This window comes from Diabrotica undecimpunctata, chromosome 2 (assembly GCF_040954645.1).
Source record: "Diabrotica undecimpunctata isolate CICGRU chromosome 2, icDiaUnde3, whole genome shotgun sequence".
Classification (NCBI taxonomy): Eukaryota; Metazoa; Arthropoda; class Insecta; order Coleoptera; family Chrysomelidae; genus Diabrotica; species Diabrotica undecimpunctata.
The window spans coordinates 130,075,693-130,092,440 of record NC_092804.1 but is presented as its reverse complement, the minus strand read 5'-3'; the positions used below and the strand labels follow the sequence as shown (position 1 = coordinate 130,092,440).

Sequence of the window (16,748 nt, the reverse complement as noted above, 5' to 3'; positions counted from 1 at the left end):
GATAGAGAAATTGTTTTTGATCGTGAAGGCATTAGTCCTGTAGTAATTGATTTAGCAGAAGATGGTGATGATGATGATGACGATTTTTGCATCGATAACGATGACGAAGTGTTCTAATTGTATTGAGAAAACAATTATAAAGTATTGCAATATTGTTATAATAAAAGTACATTTCTGTAATATATAATATTTAAACGATATTTCTATTTAACTCAGATAATCAGGTGAGTTAGAAAATCTAAATAATTTTGTATATTGGTATAGAACAACTATATTTCACAGAATTTTTACATTGTTAAGGATTGTTGGATAATGAAACTTTTAGGGATTGTTGGATAATGAAACTTCTATACTAATTAAACAAGAATACTACTCTAAACATTATACTTTGATGTAATGTCCATAGTATTGTAGTTTTCTAAGTACATAGTAAGTTAAGTAAATTAATATGAATAGCTTCAAATGCTATTCTAAAATCCAAACATGTTTCTTCATCTACAAATAATTTCCAATTAATTATTGAACGCTGCAGTGGTATTGTATTACATAAATGTTTAACACGAAAACCAGACTCCATGTAACTTACAGACTTACAACGTGTAAATCTAAAGACAATGTGTAGTGCCCTTTTGGCAGTCTCCTTGTTTTTTTTTCTATTTAAATGTATTCGTTATTTTTTTTCTATTTAAATGTATTCGTTATATCCGCCCCTTTCATTTGATATGTCGCATGTTAGGATTCGTACAGTTGTTTATTTTGTATACAGCCAGAGGCATTCTTTAAGTTAATAAATCAAAATGTGTCTTAACTATTTTTATTCAAAATACCGTATGGTATCTCGTATGTAACTATATGTTTATTAATAATGAAGACACTGTGTAGTGTCCTTTTGGTAGTCGCAAAGTTGGATCAACCGTATCGTTTTAAGAACAAAATATGATTGAAATGTCAAATTTTGGTAGTTCAGATTTCTTTCCTAGGTGGCGTCGTTACCTTACTGGACAAACGGTGTGACTTGTCATCATAGCCTTTTATATAGATCGATTAGTTAGTTACAAAACAGTTTTTCTTAGATTATGGGACCATTCCCCCATATTTATTGATGTGATGGAACATGTATATAATACAAATAAATACCCCCTGTTTTCAAATCATAAAACAAATTGGAGTCTGTTCAGATTTAATATTCAAAATGCAATTAACTTAAATCTTCCTCTTAAAACAAATGAAAATATTGAGGAAGCAGTTCATCACCTTAATTCAATCATTCAACAGGCAGCTTGGAGAGCAACTCCAAATCTAAATCAGAGTAATAACTGTGAACCATATCCACATCGTATAAAAATCTTAATCAACGAAAAGAGAAAACTAAGAAAACAGTGGCAAACTTCTAGATCTCCTGAGAACAAAACTGAACTGAATAGGGCTACTCGTTTGCTTAAACGAGAACTACACAAATACAAAGATCAAGGCATAAATGAATTTCTTGAAAGTCTCACTGCGACGGATGACACAAATTACTCTATTTGGAAACTCTCTAAGAAACTTAAACATCAGATTAAGCATGATGGTCCCATTAGAAATAAAGATGGTGATTGGGCCAAGGCCGATGAAGATAAAGCACAAGCATTCGCTAATCATCTCAGCCAAGTTTTTCAACCTCACTCCAGTACTATCTCTAAGGAAGAGGAAGAATTTATTCACAAGAACTTAGATGCACCCTACCAGATGTCACCTCCTATAGAAAATATCAAAATTAACGAAATTAAAGAGATAGTTAAACATCTCAATACTAAAAAAGCTCCAGGGTATGATTTAATATCGGGAACAATTTCTGCAAAATCTGAGAAAAATCTGCAAAAATTTACCCGAAGAAGGATTTCGGCTGGTTATATACATATTTAACGCTATACTAAAGTTGGGCTATTTTCCGTTTCAATGGAAAATGGCACAAATTATTCTAATACCGAAACCAAATAAAGATCCACACGAACTATCATCCTATCGTCCAATCAGTTTGCTTCCCATTATCTCTAAGATATTTGAGAGGATACTCCTTCAAAGAATGAATTCTATAATCGACAGACAAAAGTTAATACCTGATTATCAGTTTGGATTCAGGCAACAACATGGAACAATTGAGCAGGTACATAGAGTTGCCAAAGTAGCAAGAGATGCAATTGAAAAGAAAGAATACTACACTGCAGCCTTTTTGGATGTCTCACAAGCATTTGATAAAGTATGGCATAAGGGGCTGCTATCTAAAATAAAAACTCACTTTCCTTATTCTCTGTATGTACTTCTGAGATCCTATCTTACCAATCGATATTTTCAGATAAGATACAATGAAGCAGTATCAAACATATCTCTAATTCTATCGGGAGTACCTCAGGGGAGTATATTGGGACCAATTTTATACTTACTCCATACGGCAGATATTCCCACAAGAGTAAACAGCACAATTGCTACCTATGCAGATGATACTGTGAAAATGGCTTCTAGCTCGGTCCCTGTTATAGCCTGTCAAAATTTACAACGTCATTTAAATGAACTAGAGAAATGGTTAAAACTGTGGCGAGTTAAAGTAAATAGCAACAAATCAGCACATATAACATTTACTTTACGAAAAGAGAGTGTATCATCTATGCGCATAAACAATACCATAATACCCAAAAAAAGTGATGTTAAATACTTGGGAGTACATTTTGACAGCCGACTAAATTAGGGAAAGCACATCTGGACAAAGCGACTGCAACTAGGGTTAATATACAGGAAAATGTATTGGTTCATGAACCAAAAATCCAAATTAAGTCTACATAACAAATTATTGCTGTATAAATGTATTCTAAAGCCAGTTTGGACCTACGGTATACAGATATGGGGTACAGCATCTAATTCTCATTTACTGAAACTTCAACGTTTCCAATCTAAAGTTTTGAGACATATTACCAATGCACCATGGCATGTGCCCAATTATGTTATACATCGAGACCTTCAGATCCAAAATATTAAAGACACCGTTGTCTCACTCAGTGGCACTTACAAAAATAGACTACTGAACCATCCAAATACGCTTGCCCAAGACCTACTTAAGCGACCGAGGAGAGGAAGACTAAAACGCCGTGATCTCTTAGACCTTTCTATACCTTTACATACCTAAACGTATACTCTATCATTTTATAGCTACAATTTATACTATATATACCTATAACTTATAATTGTGTGTGCATTTTAACTATTGCTATTTTTTTAATATAAATGTAAATGTCTTTGTAAAGTGTTATTTATATTTCAAATATTTATATAGATTAGAAATTTATCTTAAAGGATTTTTGTCACTGGACGGATCTCCAATGTGTTAATTACGTGATAAACTTATTGATTATTGTTTTTATTGTAGAAATATATTACAATAAATAAAGGATGTAAAAAAATAATTTTTGAATATGAAAACACAAAACGTATATATTCCCAAAAAAACACGATTCTTCAACAGAAATAAGTAGTAAATATTCATTAGATAATTTCAGGATACTGTTTTGATTTCAGTAATATACAATATGAAGGAATGATGAAAAATAAGAAAAATTTGACTACTTTTTGTCAGACAAAAAAGTGTGAAACTTCGGTTTAAGTTTGACTAAAGAAAATAATATGGAAATTAACTAAGTATATACTTACATTCTTTCAATAAGGCCATTTTCGTCTAGAGCTTGAGGCTTATCTCTTTTATTGCCCAAGACTAACACAGGAATACCAGCTAATTGAGGTTTGTCCAATAAATTGTGCAATTCATTTCTAGAAGCCTCAATTTTATCAGGATCTGCCGCATCTACCATGTATCTATAAAAATGTGTAAGTACTTGAATTAGGATAAATGTTTTTTACTTGTTAAATAGAAATGTATCAAACTGTATCATTAATTAAATTAAATAATATAAAAGTAATATTCTGAATCATTTAGGCTGCTTTGTAGATAGCCAATTCTGTAGGAATTGATCTTAGACAGGTTCAGTATTGGATACTAGGAGTTAAGACTGAAGCAGCTTCACTGTCTGCTATACCGCGATGGAAAAGGTAAGGAGAAACCGGTCCCTTATCAACCTATAGTATAATCATGATCAATCATGATCAATCTCTAGTACAATCATCATTGCAATATAAAAACAAAAATTTAATATCATGTATGTTGGAGATCAAGATCCGGTAGATCGTATACGACAAATAGATCACAGAGTCTCTCATTAATAGAAATTAATAGAAATTCTCCTATCAAAAAATCACGTAGAGATATCATTAGGCAAATTGAATATTAGTAAGTAAATAGTAGTATACAATGGGTACATCGAACAAACAAATATTTGATACAAAAACTACATAAGAAAGCTCTGAAATTAGTATTTCCACCACTAGAGAAAAAACCCAGTACCTTCTGTTTGATTACATATACAGGCAAGATATCAATAAAAATAACAAAAAAGGTATAAAAGAAAGGAATAACACCAGCTTTCAGAACAAACAACAACTTAAGCAAATATCTAAAGAACAACAAGAGCTTTTATAGAACAACAACAATTTAATACAAACTTAAATGTGGCGATTGTATAAAAACTTACATAATAGTTCTCCCCTCCTCAACTTATTCAGTTGAAGACTATTAAGTATAAAGGCATACCAAAAATAGATCACTTGAGAAAGGCGCCCTGCCGAAACAGCTGTAGTGATAACAAAATATAATAAATTTTGTGGAAGTGTCGAAAACAAAAGTTTCCAGTGTTTTATTGTTAGATAAAATGAATTTCCATCAAGTAAAGGTCAAATCCATCACTCATTTTCATTAATGAAAAAATCAATGTTGAAATATGATATATTTAGTACTATTGTTACGATAAATATTATGAGTCATAAAACTGTAAACATATTATTTCTAATTCTATTTTATTCTAGTAAGTTCGCCGCTCAGCTGGAAAACCCGTTTGCCTTCCATCCTTTTCGATGTGGGTCGCCGTCCGAATTCGAAGGCATTCTCGATTAACGGCATTTTATATTTAAAGAGGGAATTTTGTTGAAGACCTAAATGTAAATAAATTATATAATTATTAGTGTGAAATAAATTAGTTATATTGTACAAATAAAGACTTTAATAAACTTGTAAGTGTTATAAATGTAGAACCTTTTATAATAAATAAAGACAATAAATTCGATTTAATAAAAATACCACACTATGGTATAATTTCACTATTTGAGAGAGTGAGTCATTGTTTAAAGGCCCAGAAATGCGAAAAGTTGTTTGGAAATCCAGTGACGTACACTTACTTTTATTTTAACGTTAATTATATTTTATTTTTCAAATATTAATGTTCGAAATAGGCCACAATATATTTATTTACAAGTTTTTACTGACGTTTCGATCTCTATATCCAAAGACCGCTTTCAAAGATATAAATGGTAGTCATATTTATTTTATTTGTTTATTATTATATATTTTTATAATCTTATATTGTTTATTTTCTTTTTTTTTCTATCTTTAAAAACGGAATAGAGATCGAAACGTCAATGTATTAAACATGTAAATAGATATATTGTGGCTTATGTCCAACCTTCTCCCTAAAAATACAGAATGCCACAAACAAGCAGCTATAGAAAAATAAATTGATCTGTCATTTGTATGTTTGAAAACGGTCTCTTTATAGAGATCGAAACGTCCGTAAAGTAAACATTTGAATAAATATATTGTGGCTTATTCCCAACATCATTTCTAAAAATACAGAACGACAAGCGAAAAGCCATAGAAAATAAATAGTACTATCATTTGTATAATTGAAAACGGTCTCTGGATATAGAGATCGAAACGTCAATAAATAAACATATGAATAAATATTTTGTGGCTCATTCCCTACATTCCCCTAAAAATACAGAATGCCACAAACAAAAAGCTATAAAAAAGAAGTAATTTTGCAGAAAGTTTACTGATGCCAACCGGCTGTCGCGGAAGTTACGCTAAAACGTCTTTTGACGTGACCCGTCCTTAAACAGTTACACAATGAATTTTTTTTAAAACAAATTTTAAGACAGTTTCCACACCACCCCAGAGGTATGTCTTGTGGCGCGATACTTTTTTTAAATGGGTGTTCGCCAAGAGCCATATTGTCTTATTAAATAAAATGAACAAAACACTTAAACAGTATAAAACAAAACAAAATAAAATCCTATAAAACAAAATAAAATTCTATAAAAACAAAATAAAAATAATGTTTGATGTGTTTAAACACAAACACTATACACACTTACTATGTTCTTCTCGTTTTTTTTTTGTTTTTGGTTTTTTTTATGATGATGTTCTTATTAAACTATTAGAAAATATTATTCGCTGTCTAAACCTGAAGATGCAGTGCTGCTATCGCTGTCATTATCTTCACCACCTGGTGTAATTATAATTGGCTCTAGAAAAACTTTGATATGAGTGTCAAGTTCCCACATACAATGTTCTTCTTTAATTATGTGGCCTATACATTTAGCCCATTTCGCTGGAGTTACATGGAGGATTGCTTGAATCAAAAGTTTCTTAATTTCGTTTAATTTGAACGTTTTGTTATTGCGTGCTACATCTCCTTTCACTTGCTCCCAGATAAGTTCAATGGGATTAAGTTCGCAATGATAAGGTGGTAGACGCAGAACTTTTACACCATAATCTTTTGCAGTTTCATCTACAGCATATTTAAGATATTCAATTTTCCTTAACCGTGCAATGTCAAGGAGCTAAATTTTGAGCATTGATTCTTCGTATGCAATCCCCTTTTCTGTAAGCCATTCTTGAATCCTCCCTTTCAATTTCTTTAATAATCACCTGTTTTTTTTCAACTCAAACTGAAGAAAACGATCATCAAGAAACCCTGTATCACTTCCTATATGGGTGACGATAAAACGCCGTCCCTTTCCTGATGGAGCTTTTAATCCTGTATATCAGCCTTCTATAAATGCTTCGCGTTTACTTTTGACATTTAAATCTTGCCAAACTTTTCCAACTGTATGACCTTTTCCAACCTTGGTTAATCCAGGTTTCATCCAAATAACATATTTTGCGTCCAGTGCTGCGAATTTTGCGTATTTCTTCTAAATATTTTCTTCTCCGCACAATAATTTTATTTTTTTCTAATAGCATACTTTTTCTGTTGAGTTTTACATATCGAAAGTTCATTTCACGCATGGTCCTGGTTAAGACTCTACGAGATATCTTGGGTAAGGAGTCATCGTTTTCGAGCTCTTGAGAAATATTTTTCAGTGTTGGAATTTCATTCCGAAAATAAAATGAATGAATTTTTCGACGTATAATATTCCTTGTCTCGTCATCCAAAACAATGCTTTTCCTACCTCTAGTTTTACCTTTTTCTTGCTTTTTATTTTCCGATGTATTTTTAAGTACACGATAAATAAAGCTAACGGATACTTTTGTTAAACTGCTACAAATGTCGACCGCTTGGCTAACATTTAATTCCATTTTTCTGCCGACAATTCATAAACGTTTCGTATTATTACCTTCTCTTCGGACGTTAACATTTTCCGTCTCTTTTGCGGCATTTCATTTTTGGAATCAACATCAGAATTTTGCAGTCTTCTCTTGGAACAACTCGGTTTTTCGTCCAACTCCAATAAAACTCAAACCAAATAATCACAGAATATAACTAAACATTTACTATAAAACGACAAACTATAACACTCGTATTATCAATAACACGTTTTATCAATAACACAAACTTATCGCATAAAATACCCTACTCTCAGATACGCCAATGTAAATAACCTATTGTTGATGGGCACTCGCTCGACAAAAACTAGTTTGACGGCTTTCTGTGGATTTGAATTGAAACGGAGTTCCGTCGCTAATTCCAAAGTTGCCAAACGATTGAAAAATATTGTTTTAAAATATCGATTTTTATTTTATAAATTTAAATATGTAACGAAACGGAACATATAAATAAAATTTATTTCATTACAATTTTGTGCTTAATTTTTACTATTGAAAAGATCAGGTTTTTTTGTATTTTTATGACGGTAATAATCGCTGCATGGAAGAATACAGGTTTTGTATGACCATAATTACTACTTGTGAACAAGAATTGGCTACACTGTTCGACAACTTCTGGTCAAGTCTACTATAGAGAAGCACAAATAAATATACTACTTTATATATTCTGTAATTTCTTATGAGGAAACGCAAATTGCAATCGAGAAAACAGGCAGTTTTCGAGGGCCGCTGTGTACATTTAAATTTGAGGATATTCCGCGTTTAAACTATGATATCACTCTTCTAAATTGAGAGTTTCTACTTTATATTATATGGATTGAAGCCCTGGACTCAGTGACGGATACACGGGAGATTGGGTTAATGGGGAAATTTCCCCCCACCAAGGTCCAAAATTAACGAAAAAAAAATATATATAAATAAACCCGGTAGTTACCGAAAGGATGCTTAATGCATGTAAGTTATTACTTATATCTTTTTTATGTCTTTTGGTTGGTGTTTCATTGAAATTTGCCCCTACCCCTAAGGCAAATATCTAAGGTCTATCCAACGAGAAGAGAAAACAAAAAGGCGTTGCCAAATTTGTCAGGACCGGATTTAACATTTTCTCATACATACATTTTTAACATATTTTTTGGTAAAGCGGAAATCCAAAATTAATAATATGTTGTATTTACCTGGATGTTGTTGGTTGTATGTAAAAGAAATTTTTCCATTTTAAACATACAGCAATATGTAACACGATACTATTCATTATGAAATAAAAAATCGCCAAATACTAAATAAGAACTCAAAAATATATCACAAACAAAGATACTTCTAATTGATGAGTTAAAAAATTAAGTGAAAAAATTAAGTAAAAAAGCCCGTAGTCGTAGTCCCTTATAAAAACAATGTGTTGGATATCACCTAACCTAACTTAATCGGACGTTATATTTATTACCACTCGGTATGCTAATTATTTTTTTACACTGTTTACAGGTTTGCGGTCTAGTTTATAAATGTCGAGTTCTACAGGTTCTGATTTTTACTCTGAATTTACTCCAAAAAAGCGGTCAAAATTACGTGCATTTAGTAGTGCGGAAAAAGCGTGGATGTATATATTTATACATCCACAATGGAATCGCGTCCTGAAGCTTTAATATAGGAAATAGTTAAACAGACTTCTTCTACTAGCGGAGTAGGTGTACATAATTATTAGGGAAAAGAAAAATACAGAAGGATTTTCTTCACCGACTAAGAACAAGCCCAGAAAAAGCATACTGGACAAAATAAATGATTTTGATAAAACTGATATACAACGAATAGTCTATCAATTTTTTTTTTTTGAAACGAGATACAAACTATAGACAAAGTTCTTGTAGCTGTTAACGACGACGAAAGTTTACCAAATTTTAAACGCAGTACTTTCCATAAATTTCTAAAATCATTAGATTTTAAATACGTACGTACGGGTAAAAACAGTGCTTTATTAGAACGAGAAAAGATTATTTTATGGAGAGGAAATTTTTTTTAAAAATTCGGAAGGAAAACAGGAAAATTTATTATTAAGATGAAACGTGTGTAAATGCAGGACATAAAAAATCGCATGTGACGTTTTTGTCAGGTCTCTCAGCAGGTCTCAAAAATCCATCTGACAAGAGAAAAAATCGGTTGCCTGTAAAGTCGGTTTTACGGGCGAAGATTTTACGTGACAACGTCTTTTTCTCGGTAGAATATTTATTGATATGAATATTATTAAATTGCACAATAGGAACAAGGAATTGAATGAAAATAAGAATTGCACAAATTTTAACTATAGAAATATATTTTGTTTACTAAAACATTGTACATGTAAACTTAAACTTAACTAATTTCTATTTGAGTGATTTTGTTGAGGATAGGACGATGATAGGAGAAATAGCATCGCACCAGCGGACCGATGATGTTTAAGTGGGAGAGAGACGCAAGGCATTCGCCGGTCCGGCGGGCCTCTCTCTCGTTCGGTGACTCATCGTAACAGACGTGAGCGGGCGTTACACTTTTTCATGAGTGACTCCGAGCCACAACCTAATTTAAGACGTCACGTCAAAAGACTGATTATTACATATATTGGGAGTGAAACAGGTTTTGTAGAAGGCCTACGGATGTTTGAACCAAAAAAGAGTGGCGACTATCACGAATAAATTAACTATGACGGCTTTGAAAAGTGGTTTGCAAATATTTTGCCCCTTTTAGAAGACAACTATATAATAGTTCTCCATAATGCTCATTACCACTCGCGAAAAAGTGAGAAAGTACCTACTACAGTAGGACAAAGCAAAAAATAAAAGACTTGTTACGATCAAAAAATATCTAATTCGATAAGGTCCTGCTTAAGGTTGAACTTTTACAATTAGTGGCACCGCGTATGGCTAAATATAACAAATATGCTATTAATGAAAATTTTGTTGCTGCCAATAACAAGATTTTCAAATTTGCAGATGTCAAAATCCTTTTAAATGATGCCCTTAACAAGATTATCCCGGAGAAATGGAAAACTGCGTGAAGCATGTGCAGAATACGGTAGAAAAAAAGTTCTGGAAACTTCAGTAGTTCAGGTAACAGTTCTAGTTTTTCTTTATTGTTTTTAACGACATCAATGTAAGCCATCTTGGTAGCCACGTTTTTTTTTCTAAGTTAGCTATAAAACAAAAGTCGAACGATTATTTTGGCGTATATATTTTGTTGGCCATACGCGTATATTTAATTGTTTACTGGCACTATCGCGTCTCTTTGGATATATCTTAGAACCAGCGCTGCCTGGACTGTCAAACAGGAGAACAAATATATAAAAAAAATTTAAAGAGTGCTACCGTCGTTGTCGTATAATAAACGTAAGTTGGGATGATATAATAATATAGAAACACACTACTGCAAAGAAAAATTGAAGGGAAAAGGATTTGGTTATAGAAAAACGTCATTTAGAACAGTGGTAAAAAATCTCAATATACCCTTGACGATTTCCAATCTCCGATAGGAGTTTGGAGAAGAGAAGAAGAAGAAGCGCAATACACTAATTAAAATATGAATTAAAATTTTAAAATATATATTTTATACCATATCTTTTGTCCTTAGACACAATAAAATAAAAATGTGTTAGTTGATAATATTGTGAAATATAAACAATGTTTATATTACAAATAAAAACATTATTCCTTTATATCTATTATTACTTTATATCTACATAAATAATGTTAAATACATTTGAACAATTATAATAAAGAACTAAAATCAATCAGTTCAATGACTTTAATAATAACATGACTTGTAAAAGTTTAATTAAAGGAAATATATGCAAATATTCTAAGAATAATAAACTTCACAAAAAAATGTAATATAAATTAGCTTAGACAAAAGTTAATTTAAAATATATTAGGTACATAATTTATACACATTTCACTGTTACTAAATATCTCGAAAATCCATAGAAACTAAGAATACTTGTATACGTAGATATAATATGTTTAGCTGTGAATATCAATGTCATGTATTGTAACGTTGATTGAATATCCGTTAATTTAACAAATACCAAGTTTTTTAATATGCATTATTATTATATTAGGGATAATGATATTTAGGGATCAGAGGAACTTACATTATTAAGTGAATAAAAACGAACAAATGTTAAACATTAAACATATTGGCTTAAATGGCAATACCACACAAGCTAATTAGCCTTATTAAAGCCACAATGGAAGAAACTCAGGCATGTGTACGAATACAAAACCACCGGACATACTTTTTCAAAATTTCGCAGGGAGATGGACTGGCCCCATGATACAAAGAATAACACGTATGATATTGCGCAGGCCACTGTCAGTAGATCCCCTACTCTTGACGTCACAATGAGAGTGGTCGTCATTGTAATATATCTCTTTGTGATGGGAATTTTAATAATTTTTTAACTTTTAGCTTCTTTGGTAAGACTGTTGTAGATTTTATGGTATTTAACTTGATTTAACTTGATTTGTAGGCTTTTTAGTGTGAAAAAATTATTATTAGGAATATTTTGTACTCTTTAGGTCTTTTTATCAGTGATAGTGGCTTTATAGGTATACTTACTTTATATTGTAGGAATCAGGCAATAAAGTTCAGTGACACTACGAATAGAAGGCCAATTTAAAAAAGAAGAACTGTCAGCTGTCACTCACTTTGACAGGACAGGGATTGGCGGGTTCTGCTGGAGATGATGGTTAGGTTAAGTGGAAGTGACCACGCTTTGATGCTTTATGATTAGATTATGAATACTGTTATGTACTCTGTTTTACGTAGAAAATAAATGTAGTATCCATATCCGGTCCAGTATTTTGTTTAAGAGAGATCCCCCACAGATCAGAAGTGGGATATGGACATGGAACGAAACAATATGCAGGCAGAGGATGAAGCCAATATACCGGCCAGCGAAGCCGCCGCGACAATGCCATTGCAGGAGCAATTTACGGTGGAAGATATGATTCAATCGACAGTAAGAGCCTATTAATATATCAAGACAAGTCAAAGACAAACCACAGTACAGGGCCACGAGAAAAAGAGATGTCCTTTAGTAACAAAGAAAGAGCTAACCTATTACCTGAGTTTTCTGGTCAAAATACGGATATTACACTATGGCTAGAAAGACTTAATGCAGTACAAAGTGTGTATAATGTGCCTGACAATATTATGCAAATTATAGCGATGGGAAAATTGACAGGCCATGCAAAAAACTGGTTTAATTCTAAAGTTGACTACGTGGCATTGGTGTCCACAGACCAACACAGTCCAGTTGGTCTGTGTCGTTTTAACTGACAAGAACCACGTGTTAAAAACCGAGCAGGGAGACATGTAGCTCCTTAAGTATTAAATTTTATACAATGTCATCGACCTAGAGTCACCATATAATTTAATTTTGGAATGATGTAAACCCATATATGGATGTCACAGCCACAAATTCATTGTTAGCTTCAACTACATAAGGCACTGAGGATGATCTGATTAGATCGAAAACGTTATGCTACTGTATAAATTTTGACGACACTTGTAAAAGTTTTAACTATATGTTTTTATATACCTAAATACAATTGTGAAGTGTTTTAACTTCTGTATGTTTTTTTACACGATGGTATACAGCCAACTACTGGGATTTTCCCATTAATTTTTATTTTTTTTTAATCTATAAAACCTTAATTCGACCAATAGCATGCTACGGCAGTGAAGCATGGTTCCTGAAAGAAACATCCAAAAGCAAACTCGACACATTCGAAAGGAAAGTACTGAGGAGAATACTAGGACCTGTGAGGGAAAACGGAATCTTCAGAAGTCGATACAACAACGAGCTTTATCAACTTTATTAGGAAGCACTACTATCAGACTTCATTAGAATATAAAGATTGCAATGGGCCGGACATGTGATAAGAATGGGAGAGGATAGGCTACCAAAAATGAATACTACTGAATGAATGAATGGCTACTGAATGCTAGAATGCAGGGAAAGAGGCCGGTTGAAAAGCCAAGAAAGCGCTGGGAAGACACAGTAAACAGCGACGCACAAGTCCTTTTAGGTATCCGTGTAGGGAGAAGATCAGCCACAGACAAGCAGGGGTGGAGGCAAAAAATAAAGGAGGCCGTATAAAGGAGGCAAGTATAAAACAAATTCTTATCAAATAAATGATTTAAAACAAATTATAGAGTGCTGATTTCTTTGAAAAGGCAATTTCCATTGCGAAGAAAACATTAACACTATAGCCTCACATTACTTAGATGATATCAGCATCAATGAAATGAACAATAATAGTATTCAAACATTGAAAGAATCTGAAAAGAATAGCTTTTCTCGAGCTGAAAACAAAAAAAAATAAACCACATCTTGTATAGGTAAGAAGAACACTTTGAGGAAACCAGGATCATAAAAAAATGAACTAAAAATCTTGAACAAGAAAATGAAAAATGATATGGTAAGTCCGGGAGAGATGGCTCGTCGGGTGAGATGACCCAGTCAAATATATCACATCACAGAATTATCTTATTTGGCGTCAGTGGCATTGCGGTATTTGATGCGCGCGTATAGTATTAGCAAGATTCTGGTCTTTCCGTGAATTTTCTAACGTTGAAAGGTAAGTTATTTAGAAATTCTTGTTTACATCTTAAAATTTTTTGTGGTAATCGTCAAAACTATTGTGCACTTATTTTTGTAAGTATTTTATTGAAGTCGCGTTTTGATGGCATGTTGTGTGTATCGTTGATGTTATGTATACATAGTTGCCATTTCTTTCAAAAGTTCCCAACACACGTAAAATAAGTGGGCCATCTCACCCTGACAATTCTGGTTAGTTGGCTCGCAAGTGTTAAGGAAAGATGGCCTAGCTCTTTAGTTACTTATATAAGAATATTTTTAATAGGTGTATATATATTTCAACGAAATATAAAAGAATAGAGAATTGCCAATGTGGTTTATGGACAGAAAATCAACTTGAATCAGCTATACATGCCGTAAGCAATGGAAAAATGGGGGTCAATGCTACCGCCAGGAATTTTGAAGTGCCAGCACCTACATTAAGAAAAAAAAAATGAAAAATAACAAGTAAAAAAAAATGCATTAGAAGCAAGTAGTGTTCTCGTCGAATAAAATGAAAATAAAATAAAGAAAGATATCCTAAAGTTGCAGAAAGCTGGTTTTGCACCTACAAGAGCTGGAGTTGGAGAAATGGCTTTTATATTGGCGGAAGAATTAAATATTAAAACTACTTTCAACAAGGAAAAAAAACTGGCAGGTTTTGACTGGTTACAATCATTTTTAAGAAGAAACCCTGACTTGAGTATAAAAAAATCGGAAGGCGTATCCTTAGCAAGAAGTCAAGACATGAACAAAAATTATGTAAGTGATTAATGTTGATGATCTGTTAAAAACGTTATTCTAGAAAATGAGTTAATGGAGAAGCCCGGGAGTTTATTTAACATAGACGAAACAGGACTCCAACTATATAATATTAAACCTACATTTGTTGTAGCCCAAAAGGAATTTAAAACTGCAGCATCGGTAACTTCTTCAAAGAAGAGGACAGCAATTACCTACGTGTAATACCTGGTGCAATGCTGGAGGTAACTTCCTTCCCCCGACCTGCATATTGAAAAGCAAAAATAAAAAACAAGAATTCGAAGACGGCATGTCCCCAGGATCAAGGTTTACATGAAAGAAAAGTTCGCTTACATAAACACAGATATATCTATTGATTGGTTAACACATCACTTGTTCCTAGAAAGCCCACATGAAAAGTCCTACTGGTTTTAAATGGTCATGCATCTCATTGCAACTCCGTTCAAATGTTAAGATTATGCAGACGAAAATGAGATCATTCTACTGTATTTACCGAGCCACACCACACAGTTTATGGAACAATTAGATCGTATTTTTTAAGTTGCTGAAGTCACATTATTAGAATGCTTGCAATTCATTTGTTAAAATGAATCCTACAAAGAAGATTAACCGCTTCAAGTTCGGAAAATTATTAAATGAGGTTTAGACAAAAGCTGCCTCAGCAAAAAGAGTGTGCCTTTATTGAGAGTTCAACAACACAAATTACTAAAATATATGATCTGCCACGTCTAAACCTACCATTTACAAGCCGTTTGACGCTGTCTCACACGTCACCATTAAAATTCTCATCCATACCTGACAATAAGCCGACCTCCAAAGAAAACATTCCCGGTAAAATTTTAGATAATATCTCTCCTTCTACAGCAGGTATTTAACAAGTAAAGAAACGCGGTAGACAATTGACTGCATTACTTAATAGTCCAGTGAATTTAGCGATACGCAAAGATTTAGATTTTAAAAAGAAAGAAAAGGATGCTAACAAGAATAAAGGTTCTCTGAAAAAAAAGTCATGAATCCCAAGAACCCCAAGGAGATATATTGTCGGTCATCTTCCTCCAAAGACTGTGACGATCATATGGAAATTACTAAAGGGTCTAGTGATAATCTACAAGATGAAACAAATTGTGAATATGCCGACTGTGGGGAAATACATTCAACCACATCGAAACAAGAAGACTGGGTTTCATGAAAACTTCTCAAAATATGTTAATTTATGTGATATATTCGGATATTTATGTACTTATTGTCAAAAAAACGTGCCAAATAAAGTTTTTGATCGAGCCATATTACCCTTACTGTCCGAGTCATCTCACCATGATACATCGTGAGTTGGCCTTTTACAGTTTTTTGTATTTTGATATTTACTGTTTTTGTCTGTAAGTATTAAGCTTAACCAACTGTGTACACTTTCTTCTAAATGGTATTTTAATATAAATATATAAATGTTTCAGAGTGTAGACTTTTTGTGTTAAGATTTAGACAGTCAAAAAAATGTGAGCCATCTCTCCCGGACTTACTATATTCGAAAGGATCTGAGACGGTCCGATACGGTGGAAATAACTAGAGTAATAGAAGAAAACAAAAGTTTGAAAGTACTCAGACAGAATGTGTCCATTGGAAGCAGGGCCTTTATTATATGCCTTTCCTTAACTGCTGCTTTACGAAGTGATACTGCGGATACCCTAAGATCGATTCCTAAGGGTAAAAAAATGTTACCAGACCTTGTTCACGAGACTGAAAAAACGATATGGAGATGCGCATACACAACAAATCTACAAAGCATAAATGAGAATTAGAATTCAACGATCAAGTGAGAATTTGCAAGAATTTGAAGCATATGTTGCTCGTATAAAA

The 16,748-nt window shown here is 32.8% G+C and overlaps 1 protein-coding gene across 2 annotated transcripts in view; it reads right to left on the bottom strand.

Moving 5' to 3' along the window:
• Nucleotides 1-16,748, bottom strand: part of Arl8 (ADP-ribosylation factor-like protein 8) — a 47,958-nt gene that overhangs the window by 18,752 nt on the left and 12,458 nt on the right. For both annotated transcript variants that reach the window (XM_072523462.1, XM_072523463.1), the window contains exon 3: nt 3,682-3,843. In XM_072523462.1, coding sequence (XP_072379563.1) covers nt 3,682-3,843 — 162 coding nt within the window. The remainder of the gene's footprint in view (nt 1-3,681; nt 3,844-16,748) is intronic.